At 52.6% G+C, this 24,106-nt stretch overlaps 1 protein-coding gene and 1 long non-coding RNA gene across 2 annotated transcripts; one reads left to right on the forward strand and one right to left on the reverse strand.

The window, feature by feature from the left end:
* Positions 1-3,238: 3,238 nt before the first annotated feature.
* Positions 3,239-13,232, reverse strand: LOC112059629 (uncharacterized). The gene is made up of 4 exons (XR_010592093.1): positions 13,122-13,232; positions 8,053-8,156; positions 6,096-6,170; positions 3,239-5,042 (listed from the first exon to the last, which is right to left on the reverse strand). It is a non-coding gene; the product is annotated as an uncharacterized LOC112059629 (long non-coding RNA).
* On the forward strand, positions 11,976-23,697 carry RACK1 (receptor for activated C kinase 1). Its single transcript, XM_005286706.5, has 8 exons — positions 11,976-15,898; positions 17,504-17,675; positions 18,849-18,996; positions 19,949-20,044; positions 20,617-20,727; positions 21,801-21,941; positions 22,665-22,775; positions 23,560-23,697. Exons 1-8 carry the CDS (start codon positions 15,790-15,792, stop codon positions 23,623-23,625), a joined length of 954 nt encoding a protein of 317 aa, XP_005286763.1. The 5' UTR covers positions 11,976-15,789; the 3' UTR covers positions 23,626-23,697.
* Positions 23,698-24,106: the final 409 nt, after the last annotated feature.

Raw genomic sequence — 24,106 nt, forward strand, 5'->3', positions numbered from 1 at the left:
TCCCATTTTATCCCTAGCAAAAAGGAGGGTGGCTGGGAGGCTGGGCACTCACCTTCCCAAAACCATTCCTCTAACCCTCATCCCAAACCTCCTGTAAAAACAGAAGAGCCCCAAAAGGTGCTATCAGTGTAATTCCACTGACCTGAGGAATAAATGCCCTGTGCTAGGAGGAACAAGGCAACCAATAGCTCATGTTAGTTCTGCTGCCTCAACACAGAACCCCCCCCCCCCAGGCAATTGGAACATATCAGATTGGTTTTGTGAGATTAACCTCTGCAAAACCAGATATGGAACATGTTAAGGCTGCCAGAATTAATGGCAAGGAGAACATGGGGCAGAAGGATACAGGGGCCCAGACCTCTGGATAAGCAGAGGGCAGTCCCAAAGGCTAGTATATTACCTGGCCAAATGGCAGAGATTGTGGGGTTGGGCAAAACCAGATTTCTCCTACCACTAGCTAAGATCCATGTGGTTTGGAAAGTGTTTTGACTGTGGGTGTAATGGAACACCTCCTAGTTGACCTGCTTCTTAGTAATGATTTTTTCCGTGTAGGTCAGGTTAAAATATTTGCCTGCAGCAGGAGGGAGTTTTATGCTGGGACCCCCGAGGGAAAGGGTAAGGTCTCAGGAACTGCTGAGGGAATGGGAGTCTCCTTGATTTCTCTGCAGCAGGGGGAAGCCACATGCTTCCAGGTATGGGGTGGTTGAGACCCGGTCCTGCATTGCAGCTGGAGACAACACCACATCAGGAAAAGATGGGGAAGTCAGCACCTATGGCCACTACGGGGGCAAGCCTGGGTGTTATGCGGTTTAACTCTCGGTAGCCAACCATGAGGCACCAGGTTTTTCGGTCTGCCTTTAATACCAGCCAAATCAGAGAGTTGCAAGGACTCTCCACTTCCACAAGCACCCCTTGCTGTGAAAAGTAGTATTTGTATGTTTGTTAATATCACTTTTCACAGCAGACTTAGTAGCTAGCTAGGAGGCTGTGAAAATATTAACAAACATACAAATATCACTCTTCACAGCCATAGAAGTACTAGCTGGCAAGTCTGGGGGGGGGAAAAAAGCAACCAAAAAAAGCAAAAGAAACAACAAAAGAGAAGAACATGCAAAACACCTGATCTGTGTTTCTATTCTGTGTAGGTCCAGTAAAGAATAGAGACAACTGTACATTATTTTTATTATTGAGTCTGCAAAATATATCCTCCATAAATAAATGACAGTGATTTGGAAATGGATATGTGCATATTTATTTGTTTTTCCTAAAATTCATTATTTTAGGAAAAATTGTCAGAGTGGCCACCAGCAAGAGCCCACCAAAAAAATGTGTTGTGAGAACCCCACAGGACCATATTCCCCTTCGTAAGCCAGGAACAGAACCAAAGAGGCCTAATTCTCTCACAGCTGCTCTAACCCCTAGTTCATTCTTCCTCCCACATCTGGGAATAGGAATTTGGGTTCTGACTCTCAGGCCTTTTGCTCTAACTAGTAAAACACGCCTCCCCCTGCCCCCAAAGTCAGGAATGCAACTCAGGATCCCGCTGCCTCGTTCTGTCTTGTTCACTGGACCCTGTTGTCTCCTCGATGCCTGCAGTAATACTGGCAATGACGGTCCGCATCCAGAACCTCAAATCACAACTCCTTCCAAAGGCAGGGGGTGGACGGACAGCCTCGGATCAGAGCTAGTCACTGTGAAAATGGGAGAGCTGTACGGGATGAAGGTATCTTGTGAGACAGACTCCTCTCTGTCCCTGAAGCAATTTGAGGGGAGAATCTGGACACATCTTCCTCTCCCCCACATCTGCTCAGATTTAGGGTAGGGGAGACACAAACACACCCATAAAGGAGTAAGGCCCACATCGTATAGCCCCTGACTGCTACTGAAACCAAAGGGAGATCAGCACCTTTGAGGATCTGGGCCTAACTCCTTTAGCACCAGAGGTAGGAGCAAGTTATTTTGCGGCTGAGGGTCCTAGTTTGGATCCCTATTAATAACCATTTTCAGAGGGGTAGCCATGTTAGTCTGTATCAATAAAAATGAGGAGTCCTGTGGCACCTTTGTCAGGGTTCCCTCCCCACTCTGAACTCTGGGGTACAGATGTGGGGAGCCACATGAAAGACCCCCTAAGCTTATCTCTAGCAGCTTAGGTTAAAAACTTCCCGAAGGCACAAATTCTTCCTTGTCCTTGGAACGGTATGCTGCCACCACTAAGTGAGTTAGACAAAGATTCAAGAAAAGGACCACTTGGAGTTCCTGTTTCCACAAAATATCCTCCCCAAACCCCTTCACCTCCTTTCCTGGGGAGGCTTGAGAATAATCTACCAACCAGATAGGTAAACAAGGTGAGCACAGATCAGACCCTTGGGTTTTTAGGATACTAAAAACCAATCAGATTCTAAAAAAAAAAAAAAAAAAAAACAGACTTCATAATAAAGAAAGAAAAAGTAAAAGAAGCACCTCTGTAAAATCAGGATGGAAGGTAACTTTACAGGGTAATAAGATTCAAAACATAGATGATCCCCCTCTACGCAAAACTTTAAAGATACAAAAAAACAGAGATAAACTTCCCTCTTAGCACAGGGAAAATTCACAAGCTAAAACAAAAGATACTCTAACGCATTTCCTTGCCGTTACTTACTATTTCTGTAATTTTAGATGCATCATTCAGTAGGAGCTGAATACTTGCTTGGTCTTTCTCTTTGTCTCCCAAGAAGCGCGCGCGCGCACACACACACACACACACACACACACACACAAAGAACAAAGCAAAAACCTTCCCCCACAGATTTGAAAGTATCTTCTCCCCTTATTGGTCCTTTTGGTCAGGTGCCAACCAGGTTATCTGAGCTTCTTAACCCTTTACAGCTAAAGGAGGGATTTTATGCTATCCTTAGCTGTATGTTTATGACAACCTTAAAAACTACCAGATTTATTTGGGCATAAGCTTCAGTGGGCTATAACCCACTTCATCAGATGCATGGAGTGGAAATTACAGTAGGCAGGTACAAATATACTAACACACGACTAACTGTGATGTCTGTCCCGATGCCTGTACACGGGGCCTTGACTATGCTCCACCAAGGCTTCGAGATATGGCTCTAGCAGGCTAAACAAAGCACAACGGGGCAGGATACGTCTTAAACTGACAAGGGGGGGGCGTGGCTCGTCTGGCTGCAGCTGCAACCCATCTTGGGGACAAGGAATGTTTCAGTAAAGAAAGAGAAGGCGGCAACTCTTTTTGTTCGCTCCCATGTTTATTTCTGTATTTAATGCCACACGGCCCAGCCAAGAGAGCCCTGTAGCATCCCCTAGAAATCCTGTTCTAAAAACACTTTGGTCCCGGATTACGTGAATCATAAAAAAAAATAAAAATAAAAATAACATTTGCTAAAATAACCCTGTCAAATGCCCACCAAACCCTCCTTGCAGTTGAGGATTCTTAATTTCTAATTGGCAGGAAATCCTGTAACACACAAAAGGTGCTGAAAAGAAACAAATGCTTCAAATGGCAAGTCATTCATTAGTGTTATGATGTGTTATTTGGATCGTGTTAGCACGTGCCCGTACAAGTCGGGGCTCTGGGGCCCATGGTGCTGTATTTCAAGACAGCCTGTGCCCCGAAGAGCTCACAATCTTTGTATGTGAGGAGAGGAAAGCAGGAAGATACAAACAAACAAACAGAGGGAGGACTCCGGAATGAGCATGCTTAGCACAATAAGCAGCCACTACACAGCCGCGACCTAGGCCCTTGCCCATAAAATAAACAGAGCTGTACAGTACAGAAACCCCAACCCGGTTCACACAGTGACTGACACTCCAAACTCTCCCGAGTAGAGGGTTTCTGCCCCCTCTAGTCACACAACTGCCCAGTGCTAGTTACCACCCTCCTAACCCAAGGAGTGACTCTAGGGCGGCAGCAGAGAGGCTAGTTCTTTAGCTGGAAGGTGAGTTACAGAATTCCAGCTCCTCCCTGGCTGGCCATCCCCAGCCGCCAGGGCCCACATGGGCCTATCTCCCTCCGCAGCACCCAGCTTCTCTCCAGGGAGAGAAAGTGGCTCATTCTGGGCTCTCTCACTGGGAGCCAGTTTCTAGCGGGTGAAGGGGAACAGAGCAGCTGGGGACTCGAGATCGTTACATGGGGGCACAGGGACAGTGAGGAGCAGGGCAGTTGGAAGTTATTTATACACCACAAATTGAACAGGGAATCCAGAGAATCCCTTTCTCTGGGCTGAGAGGCAGCTGGGCCCAATGGGGCTCTGTCCCAGCTGCAGGGCAGGTGGCACAAGCTGGCCGGCAGTGGATCCCCCTCTGGGGACGATGCATGTTTGGCCTCGGTTTCCCATGTTGGAAGGCACTGGGCTGAGAGCTGCCTGAGACAGGGGTTGCACACTCTGCTGAAGCAGTGGCTAGGTTTAATTTGGTGTCGCTCTTTCTTTCTGGGCTGTGGAGAAATCGTGGGGGTGCAACGCAGACATGACGGTGACCTTTATGAGGAATGACTGGTGGGGTTGTGGATTTAAACCCTCATCTCTGAAGGAGGCAGAGCTGGACACTTTCCTCACACACAAAAAAAGGGAGGACTCTCTCCCCAGTGAAAGAGGCCCTCTGGTAGGGGAAGATGAGGGACTCATTATCAGCATCAAAAAATGTCACCAGCCCCTCTTCGTAATCCAGAGAAACCCAGATCCTCTGGGGGATGCAGCTCAGAGGCAAGATGACTTTCTTAGGCGAGGTGAGAGCCCAGTACTGACCTCCAGCCTGACCTACAGACCAGATCCCCTCCTTGGGGCTAAAGCTGATCTCTCCCTTCCTCCCCACAGACTCTCTGGCCACCCCCACAACATAGACTCCCCCACCCCCCACCTCCCAGCAATGTCTCCCCGAGGTGAATCCCTCACAGCCCAGCACACAGGCCCAAGAGTCAAATCTCTCAGGGTTGTTGGGCAGATCCTGCCATGTGTCTTCCCATCTCACACTTTTCCCATCCTCAGACAGGACGAGTTGGGGATGAGCCGTGTCTGGATCCAGAGTCACATTCACTGGGGGGAGAGAGAGAATCAGAGTGTTAGAGGCAGAGCTCAACCCTGGGGGACACTGGGACCATTTCTCACATTCCCCAGTAGCCCTGTCCTGACTGGGGCCCTCCCTGATTTCCTGCCCGTCCCAGGTTCTAGGGAACAGCCCCGCTGGGGGCTGAGCGGTGATTTCACTGCAGCTCCCCCTGACACTGGGTGGAAGGAGAGCCCTCCCCCGCCCATGGGGAAGGAAGACTGCTCTCCCCACAGAGTTCCCGCTCGCAGCCCATGGAAGGGCAGGAATGTGGGAATACAGCAGCTGAATCCAGGAGGAAAAAAAAGACAGGAAAGCATTGGGACTGGAGCAAAGAATGATGGAAGTCGTGCCCCCCTGAGACACTGGGGGATGGTCAGGCTGGCCCACCACCCTCACCCAGAAGAGGGTGGAGACATCACATCACTGACTCCAAGCCCATCTGTATATGGCACCACAACCCCCTCCTCACTCGTGTGCTTAGATCGATGATGGCCTCTCAGCCCCGCCCCATTCCTACAAATCTCCAGTGGTGGGAAACTGCCATGAGGAGCCCCGCTCCCTCACCACAGGTCCACGGGCCTCCAAGTTGGGACCCAGCTACCACCTAACAGCTTGTTAGTAGGGGGTGGGTGAGTGGCCGATAGAACCCAGGCCCCACCGGTGGCACGACCCACAGGAATCTCAGGCAGAGGAACACCCAGCTCCACCCCTGGGTCCAACTAAACTAATTAAGCCTGACTCTTGGCTGGAATCTGACTGTGGCTCTGATATTTGGCATTCAGCCTCTGACTCCAGTTCTGACCTTTGGCTCCCGTTCCTGGCTTGGACTCTGGCTTGACCTATGACTCTAGCATCTGGCCACTGACTCGGGTGCTGACCCTCCGCTTTGTTTTCAGGCCCCTGTTCTAACCGCCCTTGTCCTGGTCCTTAACAACGGCTCTGTTTGAGCCCAGAATTTTCTTCTGCAAGTGAATCTGAATCCACAAATGCGTCTCCTCTTTGGTGGTTCTCCTCATGACAATATCCACAGGAAAACTTACCCCTTTCACCTACGTTTTCCCTCTCCTTTGCCAAAAATTGATTCCATTTCTTCTCCGTGCCAGATAGCAGACTGTCTAGAGAGAAGGGGGTGGGGGAAAATGTGTTTTCATACTCTCATATTTATGACAAGATTTCCAACAACTAACGTGTTTCATTTCTGTGACACAAACACAAGGGAAGGGAGCTCAACTACCCCAAGAGAAATGAAGGGAGACAATGGAAAATAATGAATTTCACTTATTATTGTTGGTTCTTTATTGTATTTTCTCTTCCCTGACCCTTCCCAGGGTTTCCCGGGAATGTATAATCTTTTTATTTACTACTGTTGAGTTGGGCTTGACATTAACATTGTTTAGCCCAGGGGTTGGCAACCTACGGCATGCGTGCCAAACATGGCACGCCAGCCGATTTTGAGTGGCACGCTGCCTGCCCGGTGAGAGGAGGAGGAGGGGCCAGAAAGCGCCACGCTGGGGGAAGAAGCAGGGGAGGAGGGAAACTTGGCTACTGCAGGACCAAGCTTCTGCCTCCTGCCCCGGCAGGGGAGAGCGGTGGGGGGGGTCCCGGCCCCCCACCCCACTCAGCCCCCCCCGCCCACCACTCTCCCCTGCCGGGGCAGGAGGCAGAAGCTTGGTCCTGCGGCAGCCAAGCTTCCCCCCTCCCCCGCTTCTTCCCACAGGTTGGTGAGTTCCGGACCCTCCTCCTCCCTCTCCCTGCCGACGATGGCCCTTGTGAGGGGGAGGGGGAGCGGAGCAGAGCCAAGCACAGCGTGCTCGCTGCTCCGTAGAGGATGCAGAGAGAGGTAGGGACAGAGCCTGGGAGAAGGGGGTGGAACGGGTCATATCCCTCCCAGCCCCCTGCCATGAGCCATTTGGGGCAGGGGGCTGGGAGCACCCCCATACCCCCCAGCCCTCTGCCCTGAACCCCCCCACTCACACACCCAGCCTTCTGCCCTGACCTCCCCCCCCACACCCAGCCTTCTGCCCTGCACCTCCACACCCCCCAGCCCTCTGCCCTGAACCCCCCCACTCACACACCCAGCCTTCTGCCCTGACCTCCCCCCCCACACCCAGCCTTCTGCCCTGCACCTCCACACCTCCCAGCCCTCTGCCCTGACCTCGAGTCCCCCCCCAACACCCAGCCTTCTGCCCTGTACCCACACACACACACACCCAGCCTTCTGCCCTGACCCCTGAATCCCCCCACACACACCCAGCCTTCTGCCCTGAACCCCCCACATCCCCACTGCCCTCTGCCCTGACCTCTGAACCCCCCCCCCCACACACCCAGCCTTCTGCCCTGCACCCTCTGAACCCTCCCACACACCCAGCCCTCTGCCCTGACCCCTGAATCCCCCCACAGCCCCAGCCTTCTGCCCTGAACCCCCCACATCCCCACTGCCCTCTGCCCTGACCTCTGAACCCCCCCACACACACCCAGCCTTCTGCCCTGCACCCTCTGAATCCCCCCACACACACCCAGCCTTCTGCCCTGCACCCTCTGAATCCCCCCCCACACACCCAGCCTTCTGCCCTGCACCCTCTGCCCTGACCCCTGAATTCCCCCACCAGGTCTGGGGTCCCAGCTATCGGCCCCTTGCCAGCCGGTGTCCCGGCCACAGGCCCGGCTCAGCCCACTGCAGGCCTAGGTGAACAGAACCCCAGGCTGGAAGCAGGCTGGTGGCATAAGATCAGCATTTTAATTTAATTTTAAATGAAACTTCTTAAACATTTTGAAAATCTTGTTTACTTTACATACAACAATAGTTTAGTTATATAATATAGACTTAGAGAGAGACACCTTCTAAAAAACGTTAACATGTATTACCAGCACGTGAAACCTTAATATAAAGTGAATAAATGAAGACTCAGCACACCACTTCTGAAAGGTTGCCTACCCCTGGTTTAGCCAGAGCCCATGTCCTCCCACCGTCACATTTTGATTCATCCTTCTTGATACCTTTGATACGCCTCACACAATCGTTTAGACTCTTCATGGAAAGGAAGAACTTTTTCCACCTAAAAGGACTCGCCACCATCTGCGGAACCTTCTCATTCTCACACCTAGGAAGAAACAGGCTTTGCTAAGGAATTGCCATTTGCTGGGTAATTATTTCTTTTAGACGTGACTCTCTCCTGTTCACTATGTTCTGATCCTCTTTAAAGCGAAAACTGTGGGGTCAAGCAGCCTGTAGAATAACTTGCTCTATTCAGGGCAGGTAGACCCAGGTACTTGGGCAACAAAACCCCCAGACTTTGGTGCCCATGCCCCGATTTCAGGCGCCATAGCCATCCACAAAACCCCTCTCCTCTGCCTTCTAAATCTGTAGGTGCCTAAACTGACTTGGGGCCAGATTCACAAAAGGACTTAGGCACCTGACACTGTGTGCCTAAATCCCAGCATCAGGCCTCACTGAAATCCACAAACCGGCCCCCTCAGCTGCCACCAAACCCTACAGGCACCTAAACTCACTCAATACCTACATTTTTGCAGTACGAGTGCCCAAGGTGCCTATGTTCTTACTTCAAACCAGACATAATTCATAGATTCTAGGACTGGAAGGGACCTCGAGAGGTCATCGAGTCCAGTCCCCTGCCCTCTTGGCAGGACCAAATCTAGACCATCCCTGATAGGCATTTATCTAACCTACTCTTAAATATCTCCAGAGATGGAGATTCCACAACCTCCCTAGGCAGTTTATTCCGGTGTTTAACCACCCTGACAGTTAGGAACTTTTTCCTAATGTCCAACCTAAACCTTCCTTGCTGCAGTTTAAACCCATTGCTTCTTCTATCCTTAGAGGCTAAGGTGAACAAGTTTTCTCCCTCCTCCTTATGACACCCTTTTAGATACCTGAAAACTGCTATCATGTCCCCTCTCAGTCTTCTCTTTTCCAAACTAAACAAACCCAATTCTTTCAGCCTTCCTTCATAGGTCATGTTCTCAAGACCTTTAATCATTCTTGTTGCTCTTTTCTGGACCCTCTCCAATTTCTCCACATCTTTCTTGAAATGCGGTGCCCAGAACTGGACACAATACTCCAGTTGAGGCCTAACCAGCGCAGAGTAGAGCGGAAGAATTACTTCTCGTGTCTTGCTCACAACACACCTGTTAATACACCCCAGAATCATGTTTGCTTTTTTTGCAACAGCATCACACTGTTGACTCATATTTAGCTTGTGGTCCACTATAACCCCTAGATCCCTTTCTGCCATACTTCTTTCTGGACAGTCTCTTCCCATTCTGTATGTGTGAAACTGATTGTTCCTTCCTAAGTGGAGCACTTTGCATTTGTCTTTGTTAAACTTCATCCTGTTTACCTCAGACCATTTCTCCAATTTGTCCAGATCATTTTGAATTATGACCCTGTCCTCCAAAGCAGTTGCAATCCCTCCTAGTTTGGTATCATCCGCAAACTTAATAAGCGTACTTTCTATGCCAATACCTAAATCGTTAATGAAGATATTGAACAGAGCCAGTCCCAAAACAGACCCCTGCGGAACCCCACTTGTTATGCCTTTCCAGCAGGATTGGGAACCATTAATAACAACTCTGAGTACGGTTATCCAGCCAGTTATGCACCCAACTTATAGTAGCCCCATCTAAATTGTATTTGCCTAGTTTATCGATAAGAATATCATGTGAGACCGTATCAAATGCCTTACTAAAGTTTACGTATACCACATCCACAGCTTCTCCCTTATCCACAAGGCTCGTTATCCTATCAAAGAAAGCTATCAGATTAGTCTGACACGATTTGTTCTTTACAAATCCATGCTGGCTATTCCCTATCACCTTACCATCTTCCAAGTGTTTGCAGATGATTTCCTTAATTACTTGCTCCATTATCTTCCCTGGCATAGAAGTTAAAAGGGTCTGTAGTTTCCTGGGTTGTTTTTATTTCCCTTTTTATAGATGGGCACTATATTTGCCCTTTTCCAGTCTTCTGGAATCTCTCCCGTCTCCCATGATTTTCCAAAGATAATAGCTAGAAGCTCAGATACCTCCTCTATTAGCTCCTTGAGTATTCTAGGATGCATTTCATCAGGCCCTGGTGACTTGCAGGCATCTAACTTTTATAAGTGATTTTTAACTTGTTCTTTTTTTATTTTATCTGCTAAACCTACCCCCTTCCCATTAGCATTCACCAGGTTAGGCATTCCTTCAGACTTCTCGGTGAAGACCGAAACAAAGAAGTCATTAAGCATCTCTGCCATTTCCAAGTTTCCTGTTACTGTTTCTCCCTCTTCACTGAGCAATGGGCCTACCCTGTCTTTGGTCTTCCTCTTGCTTCTAATGTATTGATAAAAAGTCTTCTTGTTTCCCTTTATTCCCGTAGCTAATTTGAGCTCATATTTTGTGCCTTTGCCTTTCTAATCTTGCCCCTGCATTCCTGTGTTGTTTGCCTATATTCATCCTTTGTAATCTGTCCTAGTTTCCATTTTTTATATGACTCCTTTTTATTTTTTAGATCATGCAAGATCTCGTAGTTAAGCTAAGGTGATCTTTTGCCACATTTTCTATCTTTCCTAACCAGTGGAATAGCTTGCTTTTGGGCCCTTAATAGTGTCCCTTTGAAAAACTGCCAACTCTCCTCAGTTGTTTTTCCCCTCAGTCTTGATTCCCATGGGACCTTACCTATCAGCTCTCTGAGCTTACCAAAATCCGCCTTCCTGAAATCCATTCTCTCTATTTTGCTGTACTCCCTTCTACCCTTCCTTAGAATTGCAAACTCTATGATTTCATGATCACTTTCACCCAAGCTGCCTTCTGCTTTCAGATTCTCAACGAGTTCCTCCCTATTTGTTAAAATCAAGCCTAGAACAGCTTCCCCCCAGTAGCTTTTTCAACCTTCTGAAATAAAAAGTTGTCTGCAATGCAGTCCAAGAATTTGTTGGCTAGTCTGTGCCCCGCTGTGTTATTTTCCCAACATATATTTGGATAGTTGAAGTCCCCCATCACCACCAAATCTTGGGCTTTGGATGATTTTGTTAGTTGTTTAAAAAAAGCCTCATCCACCTCTTCCACCTGGTTAGGTGGCCTGTAGTAGACTCCTAGCATGACATCACCCTTGTTTTTTACCCCTTTTAGCCTAACCCAGAGACTCTGGACACTTCCGTCTCCTACGTCCATCTCCACCTTGGTCCAAGTGTGTACATTTTTAATATATAAATCAACACCTCCTCCCTTTTTCCCGTCTATCCTTCCTGAGCAAGCTGTACCCATCCACACCAACATTCCAATCATGTGTATTATCCCACCAAGTTTCAGTGATGCCAACAATGTCATAGTTGTATTTATTAGCACTTCCAGTTCTTCCTGCTTATTACCCATACTTCTCACATACATCCGGATGCCCACACCCCAGAGCAATCCACTAACTGGGGGTGGGAGGGAAGAGAGGCGTTGCCCTACCTAACCTGCCCGTGGGGCCCGATCCAGTGAGCTCAGAGATCACCTGTGCTGGATCTCTAGCTATGTAATCCAGCCTTACTCGGTGTGGTGCTCCATCCTCCACGAGTGGCATCTAGACCATCCAGGGATTGATAAGTCTGCTACAGCCTTGGCTAAGAGCCATGTGGCTCATACACTAAGCTTCAGAGGTCCAAGTTTGATTCCACCTGCCGACAACCAGGGTTTGTCAGTGTTACAGTTACACAAAAATGGCTGGGGAAAAGAGGCTTCCTTGTAACTTCTAGCCCAGTGGTTCAGGTTGCATAATTTCCAGCATATTTTTCTGTCTCTCAGCATCTGTGTTCTCCTGTAATCGATGGGCACAAATAGGGAAAGGGGCAGGCAGGGGACTTGTCATATGATACATTGCACCACATATTTCCAGTGACCCCCTTGGCCATGTGTGCACATTCAGGAGAATTTCATTGCCACTTGTGAAATGTCAACAGGGCCTTTTGACATAAGCTCTCCCCGTGCTACTATATCAGTGTTTTCCCCAAAGATTCCCACTTTGGTCATAATGTCTGTTAACACTGTGATGGCCCTAATTTTTCCTTGTGCTGCCTCTTGGGCGCCAACAATGCAAACACAAAGAGCAGGTTTCAGATCGACAACTGCAGCAGTTTATTGTGATAGACACCAAAGGAAGGTGAAAAAAATCATCATAGATCAAGACAAACAAATTAGGAGAATCACGATGCTCGCACAGAGATGAAAGAAGAGACACACATGGATGCAACCATACAAGCAAAGAAAAGAGAGTCTCCTGGGTTTGCGCAGCTAGACACTCTGGAACAGGGCAGCTTGTCCCATGAGCTAGAGAGTATGGAGCTAGGCCAATCCTGATTACAGAGCAAGCCCCACCTGAAGAGAAAGCAACTGCATGGGGGAGAAGGCAGGACATGACACCAGGAAGCTTGGAGGGTAAAGACTAATAAGGTGGAGACTTGGGGTAGGGGGGAACCGTGACTGTGTTTGGGAGTGGGCCCCAGCGAGGAGGAAATGTTTGGGAGATCAGATCAGAAAGGAAGAAGGGCCCTGGGTGGCGAGAGAAAGTGCGCAAGCTAAGGATCTTCCATAGTTGGTTGCAGTGTTGTAGCTGTGCTGGTCTCAGGATGATAGAAAGAGAAGGTGGGTGAGGTAATATTTTTTATTGGACCAATTTCTGTTGGTGGAACGTACAAACTGTCGAGCTCTTCTTTGGGTCCTGACAAAGAATTCCATGCATTGGAAAACTTGTACATTCCACCAAGAGAAGTTGGTCCAATAAAAGATATCACCTCCCCCATCTCATCTCTCTCTAGAGCTAAGTATGGACCTTTTCTTTGTGTTGATGGAATGGACTTCAGTTTAAGACTCTGGGTTGTTCTAAACTGGTTCTTGAATGAAAATAACCCCTGGAAGGTGTACTGGCAATCAGAGAAAGCCTCTGTGAGTTCTTAAAAGACCTGAAGAGAGGGAAAAATGGAGAGGCGGGCCCTTCAGAGACACCCCTGGTCAAGAGGGGGAAATCAGTAAGCAGCAGTCCCGTTATGCACCCCACACATACCTACAGATTAATAACAGACACATACCAGGCATTTCTGTTTTCTCCTCTCCGTGGACAGTCTGAATCTGAGATCTTTTATCTTTTCCTTCCAAGTCTGCACTTGCGTCTGGATTGGTTTCTGAGCAAAGAAACATGGTATGTGAGGCCAGGTCTACGTGACAAAATTGGATTGACTATGCATGTCAGCAGGCAGCCATCACAGTTCTTAAATTGCTTGTGTGCACACACATTTGGCTCCTTGTGTCGGCAGTGCACACCATCACCATGAGCGCTTGTATCGATTGTACAGTCAGTGGGGGGCATTGTGCAACAGTCCCTGAAAGCCAGTAACAGTCCCAGCAAGCAACAGTGTCTGCACTGACACTGCCTCAACGTAATGACATCCACCATGAGTCTACGCCACTTGGGGAGGTGGTGTTATTAGGTTGGCATAGAAAGGCACTTATGTCAGAAGGAGCCAATTTTAAACGAAAACACTTCTACAGCTAGATGGATGGAAAGCATCTTACGTTGACCTACCCGTAATCTAGACCAGGCCTTACGTATTTTTGACCTGAGGGAATTCTGTGCCAAAGAATTAAAAACTCTGTGCACAATATTTTAAAATTCTGCATATTTTAGGTGTTAAAACAACACAATATAATCATGCCATTTTCATTTATTTTGGTAATTTATTTCAAAGTGCCTGTCAGCAAGTATGTGAGTAACAATATAGACAAACAAAAAGATTCAGGAAACGTTTTTTGACAAACAGATTCCTTACTAAGCATTTAGCACATCTATATGGCTCCCCAGAGCAGATGGCAAAACTATTTCCCATGTATTTCAAGCACAGAAGAGTAGAGCCCTGCAAATCCGTGGGGAACCGTTTCATATCTGCGGATATCCATGGACCATTTTTGCGACTAGTGCGGATGCGGATACAAATTTTGTATCTACGTAGGACTCTGATGGTAAGAGATGGACAAGCAGCTGTGAGGAACTGTGAACCCCCTGCCTGCCCTGGGTAGGAAGCCTAGGGGGCAGGGACATTGGGCAGGAGTCTGCTCGGGCCCCCACATGGCTCCCCATTGCTGCCCACCCTGGTTCATCACGAACTGTCAGGGGACAGCTCATTCGGACCTTGCTTACAAGTCATAATTTTAAATTATAAGGTCGGCCAACATTGCCAAAAACTAATAAGTCAACGTCAGAAAAAACAACAGTTGTGAGAGGAAGCTCGTCTTTGTTCATACTTTTCAAACCTATTCTACTTTTTCAGGGACAGGTATTTTATCATGCACTGCATAGGCTTTTAAAGTGTGTATTAATGTTTCAATTTCAGTTCAAATTTCCAACCAATAACTAAATTGGCAACACTGCATGTAACTAGATGAGCACTGGGTGGGGAGGTGTAGGGAAGTCCCTGTTTCACTGAATTAAGGCTCCTGCAGCACCTCAGTAGGTTACAGCAGACAAAGAGTCGCTGCAGTGACTACGCATAGGTGGTGCTGCCAATTTTGGTTGGGCATATTCCTGGAGATTTCATCACATAACACTCTTTAATTGGAGATGAATCTTTAATTCCTGGAGACTCCAGGACAGTCCTGGAGGGTTGGCCACCCTAGACATTGGGAAGCCCCTGCCCCAGCACTGGGAAGCCCGTGCTTCCTGTGAACATGCTCAGTGCATTCCTACAGAGAGCTGGGTCGGGGACAGCAACGCTGGCAACGAGCTATGGGGATCCTGGGTCTTTCCACCTGGCCTGGGTGGGGGGACTGGTATACTCAGGTCTAAACTTTCGGCTAGTTGTTCGTGTTTTCCTGCCTTGCACTTCTGAGCAGCCTTCTTGATGGGAACCACCCTGTGAGTGCGGTGCGCCCGGGATCTCTTTCACACCGCGCAGATGAGGGTTTGATCCTCCTCGCAGAACCATTTCAGGGGGTTCATGTGTTTTTTTGGCACTCGATCCCCCTCGGGCTCCTTCAAGGGTTTCACACCCTCCACCAGGTCCCCCAGCTGCCAGTTGGGCCGCTGGCTTCCCTGCGGGGCGGTTCCTCGGCACTGGGGACAGGAGAAGTTTGTCTCCGACTCCCCCCAGCACCGGCTGATGCAGGCCCGGCAGAAGCTGTGCCCGCAGGGGATAGACACCGGCTCTTGGAAATAATCGCGGCAGACGGGACATGTGGCTGCATTGTGGCCGGGGCCGGGCTGGAATATACTTCGCCACACAGCCTTGGTCTGGGGCCCTGCTCGGAGCCCCTCTCCCGCCTCGCCATGGAGCCCCCAGCAGCCCCACGTGCCCGTCTCCCACCAGCACCGGTCTAGCACCTCTTCAGCCGCCCGCCTTGCAGCGTTGCGCATGCGGCAAAGTCACCTGGGGGGAGCGTCACGGCAGGAGGCGGGGCAAGGAGGGAACAGGTTTTCCGATAGGACGAGCAGTACGGACGTCCCACTATTGGATCCGTTGGGATTCCCTGAGTTGAATACCTACAAGGCCGCGGCCATCTTGCGACCTGCCTCTTCTCCTGCCGGCTGCCATCTTGCCGTACGGCCGCGCTGAGGGAAGGCTATTTCCGCTTCCGGGTGACGTCGGGGCTTCCTTTCTCTCTGGGCCGCTAGCTGAGCGAGAGGACGGGCCGGGTCGGGCTGCTGCCGAATCCGCCTCCATCCTCCTTCCCCGCTCGAGCTGAGCCCCCCGCGCCGCCGCCGCCATGACGGAGCAGATGACCCTGCGCGGCACCCTTAAGGGCCACAACGGCTGGGTGACCCAGATCGCCACTACCCCGCAGTTCCCGGACATGATCCTGTCCGCCTCGCGCGGTGAGCGCCGCGGGCCAGACCAAGCGCCCGGCCGCGGGTGGGGGGGAGTGGGAGAAACCATCTCGTAGCGGGTGCTGAGCGAAGGGGGACATTGTCAGGCTGCGCTCACGGTGCGGGGGAGAATAGAACCTAGTCACTGATGATGGGAGCGCGCTGGCAGGTTCCAAGCGGGGAGGGGGGGGAGACCGTCTCGTAGTCACCCGGAGGTGGGAAGAAGATCCCATCTGGCTGAGGGGAGGGGAAGAGACCAATTCTCATCCGTGGGGGCAGGCAAGGGAGGGACCATCTCAGCTATGGAAGGGGGGTACGAATCCATTCCCGGGGGGGGGGGGAGAGAGCCAGTGTCATCCCTGGAGAGGGGGCGGGGCTGCACTATGTGACTGGGGGGAGGGGAGGTTGGAGGAGTGTTGGGAGGGGCGATATGGGGGGGTTAGGGGTGAATAACATGCAGTAGGGGGGAGGGGTAATTCCCTGACTCCTATCGGGGCACTTCCCATCCAGGGCTCTCCAATTATCTCTCGATCTTGGGGGCATGTCAGAAAATCAGGGCCACCCCCCCCCAGGCCTCAGTTTCCCTGTCAGTGACGGGGGCACTTACCCTGTCTCGCAGGGGTGACTGGGAGGGTGGAACCCAGTGAGAGGGGCTTGGATACCTGGCATATACGGTAGATAAATGGGGGGGGACCAGCTGCAGGGAGCCAGGAAGGGGTCTCAGGCCTAAATACTATGGGGGGAGAAGTAACTCAATAGAAGAGGGGGATGGACATGCCTGTGACAAGGCCACAGGGGCAACGTTGGGGCTTTCCAACCAGCCTCAGGCACATTTACACACACACACACACACACACACACACACACACACACACACACCACCACCACCACCCCCGCGTGTGGGTCCTTGTGGGCATCCCTGTCAGAGCATCAATATCCATCTCTGGTACCGCCATTGAGCTGCTCCACGCCTCCTCTCCCCAGCCCTGATGATTAGACGTGGCTCATCCACTGACCCTCCTGGGTTCTGATGACATGTCCTGCAATGATGAGGGGATGCCTGGAAGGAGCGTTAGCAGAGGCCTGGGCTGGGCCCAGGCAGGGCTGGGCCCATGAATATAAAAATGAGGACAGGGCATTGGCTGGTTCAGGGTGGGGGCTGGAATGTGGGGTCTTTCTCCTGTAGCTGACACTGATCTGGTCATAAATGGGGAGGGGGGCCAAGGAATGGGATACAGGACTGGCTGGCTCCAGTCAGGCTCCAGGTCATGGGGTGACGCGCTGTGTGGGGGATGAAGTGGGATACGAGGCCTTTCTCCTCTAAGCAGCACCGGTTTGGATCTAGCCCCAGGCTGGTGGGATTGGCTGGCCAGGCGAGGGGCATGGTGAGGAACAGGCTGTGGTGTATTTAGCTCTTGGCGCTGGCCACGGAGGCCAGTCTCCTGTGCGACAGCACCTAGGTTGGCATGAAGGGGGGATGGTCATAGGGTCATGCCAGGCCTGCGTGGGAATGGCAGGTTCCCCTTCCCAGGGCTGTCAGGTCACTCCCTGAAAGGAAATGCCCGTTAGAGAGGCGACTAGCCGACTTAGACTCTCCCTGCTCCCTCCACGCAGACAAGACCATCATCATGTGGAAGCTGACAAGGGACGAGACCAACTACGGGATCCCGCAGCGCGCCCTGCGCGGCCACTCACACTTTGTCAGTGATGTGGTCATCTCCTCCGACGGGCAGTTCGCCCTCTCTGGCTCCTGGGACGGCACCCTGCGGCTCTGGGACCTCACCACGTGAGTGATGGATTGGGGCGCAGGGGGGCGCCATAGACATCAGATGGGCTTTCTTGGCAGAGCGAGAGCCTGTACGAAGGAGGGTGGGAGGGGAGAGGGTTCCTATGGGTGACCGAGTCAGACGGGTTCCTCTCAGCCCCATGACCTGTTTGTCCTGCCCATCGCAGCTCCCCTTAGTGGGGAGGGGTTGGCGTGCCAGGGAGGGGGACTGGATGCCTATCCTAGAGCCCCTTGGCTTGTTGTGGCACCCCTTAATGGTGCCCTAGGGCAGTGTTTCAGAAATGGATGATCACGACCCCTGGTGGGGGTCATCGAAGGCAGTCGGGGGGTGTCATGAGGCATTGACACTTATAACCTAAAGCAAAACAAAAGTTTGTTCCCCCCCACACCCTTCCCCTTTCAAGTCAAGTGTTCTCTGGTCTCAGTCATTTATACAGGTTTAGCCGTGTCATCACCGACCCTTTATTTATTCATTCATAGTCAACTTCGGGGGGCTGCGAACGTTTTTGACATCAGATCAGGGGTCTTACACCTGAAAAGTTTGAGACGCTGCTGCAGGGAAATGGCCAGAACCAGACCATAAATGTGTGGGGTAGTTTCTTGCTGGGCCCAGGATTGGATGTACCTCGTGGCCAATCATCCCTGATTCCAGCCATTGGGGCATCTGGATTTTTTGAGGCACCCCTCCCTTTCCTCCCAGTCCCAATGATTAGATCTGACACATGTCTGCTGACCCCTCAGGGGTGTGATGACATGTCCTGCAATTATGATGGGACAACGGGAGAGACAGGGAAGTGTTGTGCTGTCTCTTGGCTTTTATCCCCCATGACATCACAGTCCTTTGTTCCTTTGTCTCAATACCCTGTCACGTTCTTCCTCGGATCCACCCCTTTTTTATCTGGCTGAGCTCCCTCCACTGCTGGATCTTGGGGTCCCCTTCGTGTTTAATGTCCTGGCTAGTTCCTGGCATGTGCTTCTGTCTCAGTGGGATCCCCTGTCACTTGGCCGCCACCCTTTGTGCTCCTCTCTGTGGAGGTTAAAGAGGATTTTTTCACTGGGTGGCTTGGGAACAGGACCTGCTCCTAGCAGGAGGGAGGCCGGCGTAGCTGGGATGTGAGGAGAGGTTCCCGTAGCTGGCCTGGGAGTGACTTAGGAGAGTCTATTCCCTTGCAGAGGTACCACCACCCGCCGCTTCGTGGGCCACACCAAGGACGTGCTGAGCGTGGCCTTCTCATCCGACAATCGCCAGATCGTCTCGGGCTCCCGGGACAAAACCATCAAGCTCTGGAACACCCTGGGCGTCTGCAAGTACACGGTGCAGGTGAGACATAGGATGGGGCTGCTGAGCTGTGGGGTGGGTCAGGCGTCTGCCCTAGACCCCGATCACCTCCCTGAGTCAGGGACAGAGAACCCAGGAGTCCTGATTCCCAGGCCCCTGCTCTAACCCACTAGATTCTGCTTCCCTACCAGAGCCGGGGATAGAACCCAGGAGTTCAGATTCCCAGCCTCACTCCGCTCTAACCCACTAGGTCTCACTCTCCTCCCAGAGTCAGGGATTGAACCCAGGCATCCTGATTTCCTGTCCTATGCTCCTGACTGTTTCTCTTTGGGTTTGGTGGTGGTAAAAACCCACTTACATTTTGAATGCAAACCTGCCGCTCTGGTCATGGGGGGCCGGGAGAGAGAAGGGCCTCCGAAGCCTTGCAGAGAAGGGGGTGGTTGACAAACAGTTGGCTCAGAAGAGCTGGGGGATGGGATCTGGGGCCTTTCCTTTCTGCAGTAGGGGACTTCGTGGAAGAGACGCTCGCTGGGTCTTTGGGGAAACCCTTCTGAGTTAAGCTGGAGCAACAGTCCCTGGGCTCCCATGCATTAATTTAGAAGCATCTCTGCAATTGCCCCGTGTGTGTCCCCTGCTGGGAACTTGCCCTGCTCCCAGCTGGCAGAGGATCCAGGGTTCTGTCTTGCCTCCCCAGTCCCGATGATTAGATCTGACACGTCTGCTGACCCCCCTGGGGCCTGACGACATGTCCTGCAATTATGATGGGACACAGGGAGGGCCGGCGGAGCCCTGGGCCAGGGGTTCGAGCAGCAGCTCACATTGGGGGGGGGGGGTGAACCTAGGGCTGGTGGGGTGTGAACCTAGGGCTGGTGGGGTGGAGCCCCTAAGGTGTGGGGACATGAGTGGAGGGTTGGGAGCAGAGCTCTAGGTTGAGTGAGAGATCCCTGGTCTCCCATCTCTCTCCTCTAACTCTTCCCCCTCCTTCTCTCCCCAGGACGAGAGCCACTCGGAGTGGGTGTCCTGCGTCCGCTTCTCCCCCAACAGCAGCAACCCCATCATCGTCTCCTGCGGCTGGGACAAGCTGGTGAAGGTGGGTTTGAGGCCGCGGTGCACTGCAGGGGGTCGGGTCCCCCTGCTGACCCGGGGCTGCTTGGAGCGGGGAAGGGCACAGACCATTGTTGGGTCTCGGCCTGGGCTGTTGATCATTTCTCTTCCCGCTCCCAGTGGTGCTGGGTCTGGGACAGGGAGCATCGGCGCAGAGACACCCGGGAATTTCCATTGTCCCACAATTCCCCTAGGTTGCCCTAGGGCCAGGGGATAGGCTGGGGGCGGATGAGCTCTTGGTTGCTTCTGGGTGGTGAAGGGGGCATTTCAGTGCTGGGGACTCGTGTCTCGTCTCCGCAGCTTGTTGTCCTGTCCTTGAGGCGCTGGCGTCCTGCCCTCTGGGTGAATTGGTCTCCGAAGAAGCAGGCACTCCATAGCTGTGCTGCCGAGTGCCGTAAAAACTTGGATGGGTGGGGAGGTTCCTAAAGTTCCATGCTTCGGGGGTTCGATTGGTTGCCTGCCTGGGAGATGCTGGAGCTCCGACTGGATGATCCGTGGGTTCCTTCTTGGCCTGGAACGCGCTCTGCTGATCACGTGACGTTCTTCTCCTGCCCCCAGGTGTGGAACTTGGCCAACTGTAAGCTGAAGACCAACCACATCGGGCACACCGGCTACCTGAACACCGTGACGGTCTCCCCTGACGGCTCCCTCTGCGCATCTGGTGGCAAGGTCCGTTCCCAGCCCGGTTCCAGTGGGGATCGGGACTGGGAAGCAGGGTGGGGATGGACAGCAGGACTGGATCGAGGTCACTTTCCTCTCTGGGTTCTGTCGGCCCTGAGGGGTCACAGATCTCGGCTGAGCTACCCGCACCGGGAGGCTGGGGGACATTCTCTGTCTCTGTCTGTCTCTCTCTCAGCCTGTCGGAGCGGGGCTGAGCCGTGATGAAACCCACTGAGTTTCTGATTGCATCTGCGTGCGGAAACCCAGAGGCTGTTTCTGAGCTGCCCCTGCCCAGCTCTCCCTGGGCTGACTGGGATTCACCCCAGCTCAGCCGGATACTAGTGGTGAGGCAGCTGCTGTGCTTAGATCGCTGCTTCCTTGTGCTCCTCTGTCTGTATCCGCCTGTCATCTCGTGCCTTCTGCTGACATTATGAGCTTTTGGGGGGCAGAGGGCTCCCTTGTCATTCACAGCAGCATCCTCTGTGCCCACACAGACAGACACACTATTGATCCCTTCACCATGCTGCTACTAAACTCCCCTTTCCTCGCCCTTCGGTCTGATCCATCTTCTGGACCCCTCCCTTGACTCCCCGACCAATGTTGGCTCCAACTCCAGTTTCTTGCAACCACCATCAAAGCTCTGTGTGATCAACCACCCTGATCCTGCCTGTTCCCCTTCACCACTGCTTCCAATCTCATTCTACCCTGTCAGAGTCTCACAAAGCCACCGGACAGCCACTCTGAGCCCCCGCCCCAGTCCACATGGCCCCACCTCTGCCTAAGGGGAACCTTGTTGGTTTTGAATCTGAGCAGTTTGTTACTCCCCTTCTCCTCATCTGAGTCTCTCAGTGCAGGACCTGTCCTTGGGCATCAGGAAAGTACATAGCAGGCAGTAATAAATATTAGTTACCCTTTCTCTCGGTGCTATCCTGCAGCAGGGAGTGCCACAGGTTAAAGGTTTGCTGCCTGACTCCCAAGGTGCGTCATTTCCTTGGTACATGTTGCAGGCTGCTGGCTGGTTGGTTATGGGGTGGGTGTGGGTGAGGGACTCTTTCTCCGTCTGACGCTCTCTCTTCCCCCAGGACGGCCAGGCCATGCTGTGGGACCTGAACGAGGGCAAGCACCTGTACACGCTGGACGGCGGTGACATCATCAACGCCCTGTGCTTCAGCCCCAACCGCTACTGGCTCTGCGCTGCCACCGGGCCCAGCATCAAGATCTGGGTGAGCGGGCGCCCCCTGCTGGCGGGGGTGGGCCTTTCAGGGGACTTCACCCTCCTCTGTGCTCCCTTTTATATAGAGTGCACAGCCTGGGGTTTCTAGGGGCCACTCCCCTGGAATTCCCTATCTCCGTGTCTCCTTTCTGTAGGGCACAGGGATTCCTTCTCTGTCTCCTTTCTATAGGGACTAGGGACCAGGGGGGTGTAGAAGACACACCTCTGGGAGGCATCTGCTGTGCTTCCTTTATTAGGGAACAGAGCTTATGCTTTTCTATAGGGAATACCCAGAGAGTTGCCTTCCTTGCCGGTTTCTGTAGGGGACCTGGCCTGGGGTTTCCATGGTGGAGACACCCTTGGGGGTCACTTCTGCCCCAGGAAATAGGTCTTGGGTTTTCCCGTAGGGGAGACACCTCCACCATAGTGATCTCTGGGCCCTGTCAGATCTGCAGTCCCCCATGGGGAGTGGGATATGGGATGGGGCTGTGCTCTGGTTTCTGGGTGTGGTGCCCCCGGGGAATGTGGGGTGAGGCCATGCTGTGGGTCTGGAGCCCCCCAGGGGCTGTGATGAAACATCATGCCATCTGACTGCATCTCCGTGCTGAAACCCAGAGGCTGTTTCTGAGCCAGCTCCCAGCACCTGCCCTGGTGTGGGCACAGCTGGGAAGGGGGTCCATGGCCCTCCGGGGGGTGGGGTCCTTTCTCTGACCTTTTCCCCTCTCCCCCACAGGACCTGGAGGGGAAGATCATCGTGGACGAGCTGAAGCAGGAGGTGATCAGCACCAGCAGCAAAGCCGAGCCGCCCCAGTGCACCTCACTGGCCTGGTCCGCGGACGGACAGGTAACGGAGAAATGAAAAGGGCTGGGGCCAATATTTCAGTGGGGGCCGGAGGCGCCCTATGCATCCTCACCACTGGCCCCAGGGGGCAGAGGCAGCCAAGGGACCTGCTCTCGCCTCAGCCTATGGGAAGATGGTCCTGTGAGCCACTCCCCTTTTCACACCCCATGGGAGGGCAGATGTGCCGATGAGCGCCCGAGCCCCTCCTTGCACTGACAACAGCCCTGATACTTCCCAGGGCCTGGCCTTCGTCCTCCATGCTGCCAGGAGACATGAGCTCTCTCTGCCTCTGTCCCTGCCACCATCCCGATCCTTCCCATGGTCCATCCCCTCCAGCCCGCTGTCCAGCATGGAGCCCAGCCCCTCCCAGCCTCCAGCCCTCTCCTAGCAAGAGATTCAGCCCCTCCAACATCACCCCTTTCTTGTCTTCACCCGCCTCCCTACCCTCCAGCACTGCTGCTCCTCCCCCGGCAAGAGACCTGACCCCTTGCCTTCAGCCCCCTTCCTACCAAGATTCAACCCCTCCCAGCCTCCATACCCGCCAGCATCCTGGCTCTCCCCAGAGCCCCATCCCCCCATGTCGCTGATCTGCTGAGGCCCGGTCCTTTCTCCCTGCCCCCTAACATACCCCGTCACCACTTTCCCAGCTGGGCACTGGCATCAGGCGAGGGAGCTTGAGCCCCTCCCAGATGCAGGCCCTCAGCCTGACTGTTCTCCTGGGGGCTGATCTGTCTCCAGGCCTGCTGTAGCTACCCCGTTACTAACACATCTTTTCTCTCCTCTCCAGACCCTGTTTGCTGGGTACACAGATAACCTGGTCCGCGTCTGGCAGGTCACCATCGGGACCAGATGAGAGCCCGCCCACAGGACGCAGCCTGCCTTTGTGTAAAAAAAATAAATCAATAAAAAGTACATTTTGGAGGTTGGGGATTGTTTGGGTGTCATCTTTGCCATCCAGGGCCTGTCTGCGAGAGCTGGAACTTCCGAGGAAGCATGGCCCAGTGCCTATGGACCTAGCCCCGGGTTCAGGTCCCTGCGGTCCAGTCCTTGCTCTGCCAGAGATCTTGAGCAAGTCCCGTAGGCCTGGATGTGTAAAGGTATTTAGCCTGCGTTGCACTCAGTATTGTGAAGCCGAAGGGTAGAGGGTTTTCTGGCATCTAAAATTGCAGCTAGACACCTGGCATGGGCAGTGCTAATGGACGCTTTGGGAAGCTAAGTCTCCCCAAACCTCAAGCCACCAGAGGGGTGGGAGCAGTGGTGGATTGGGGGGCTCTTGAGAAAAATCTTCCCCGTCACAGTCCCAGGGCTGGAAGAGCACAGCTTTTCCGGTCTCG

The sequence above is a fragment of the Chrysemys picta genome, chromosome 12 (genome assembly GCF_011386835.1).
Source record: "Chrysemys picta bellii isolate R12L10 chromosome 12, ASM1138683v2, whole genome shotgun sequence".
NCBI classification, from domain to species: domain Eukaryota; kingdom Metazoa; phylum Chordata; order Testudines; family Emydidae; genus Chrysemys; species Chrysemys picta.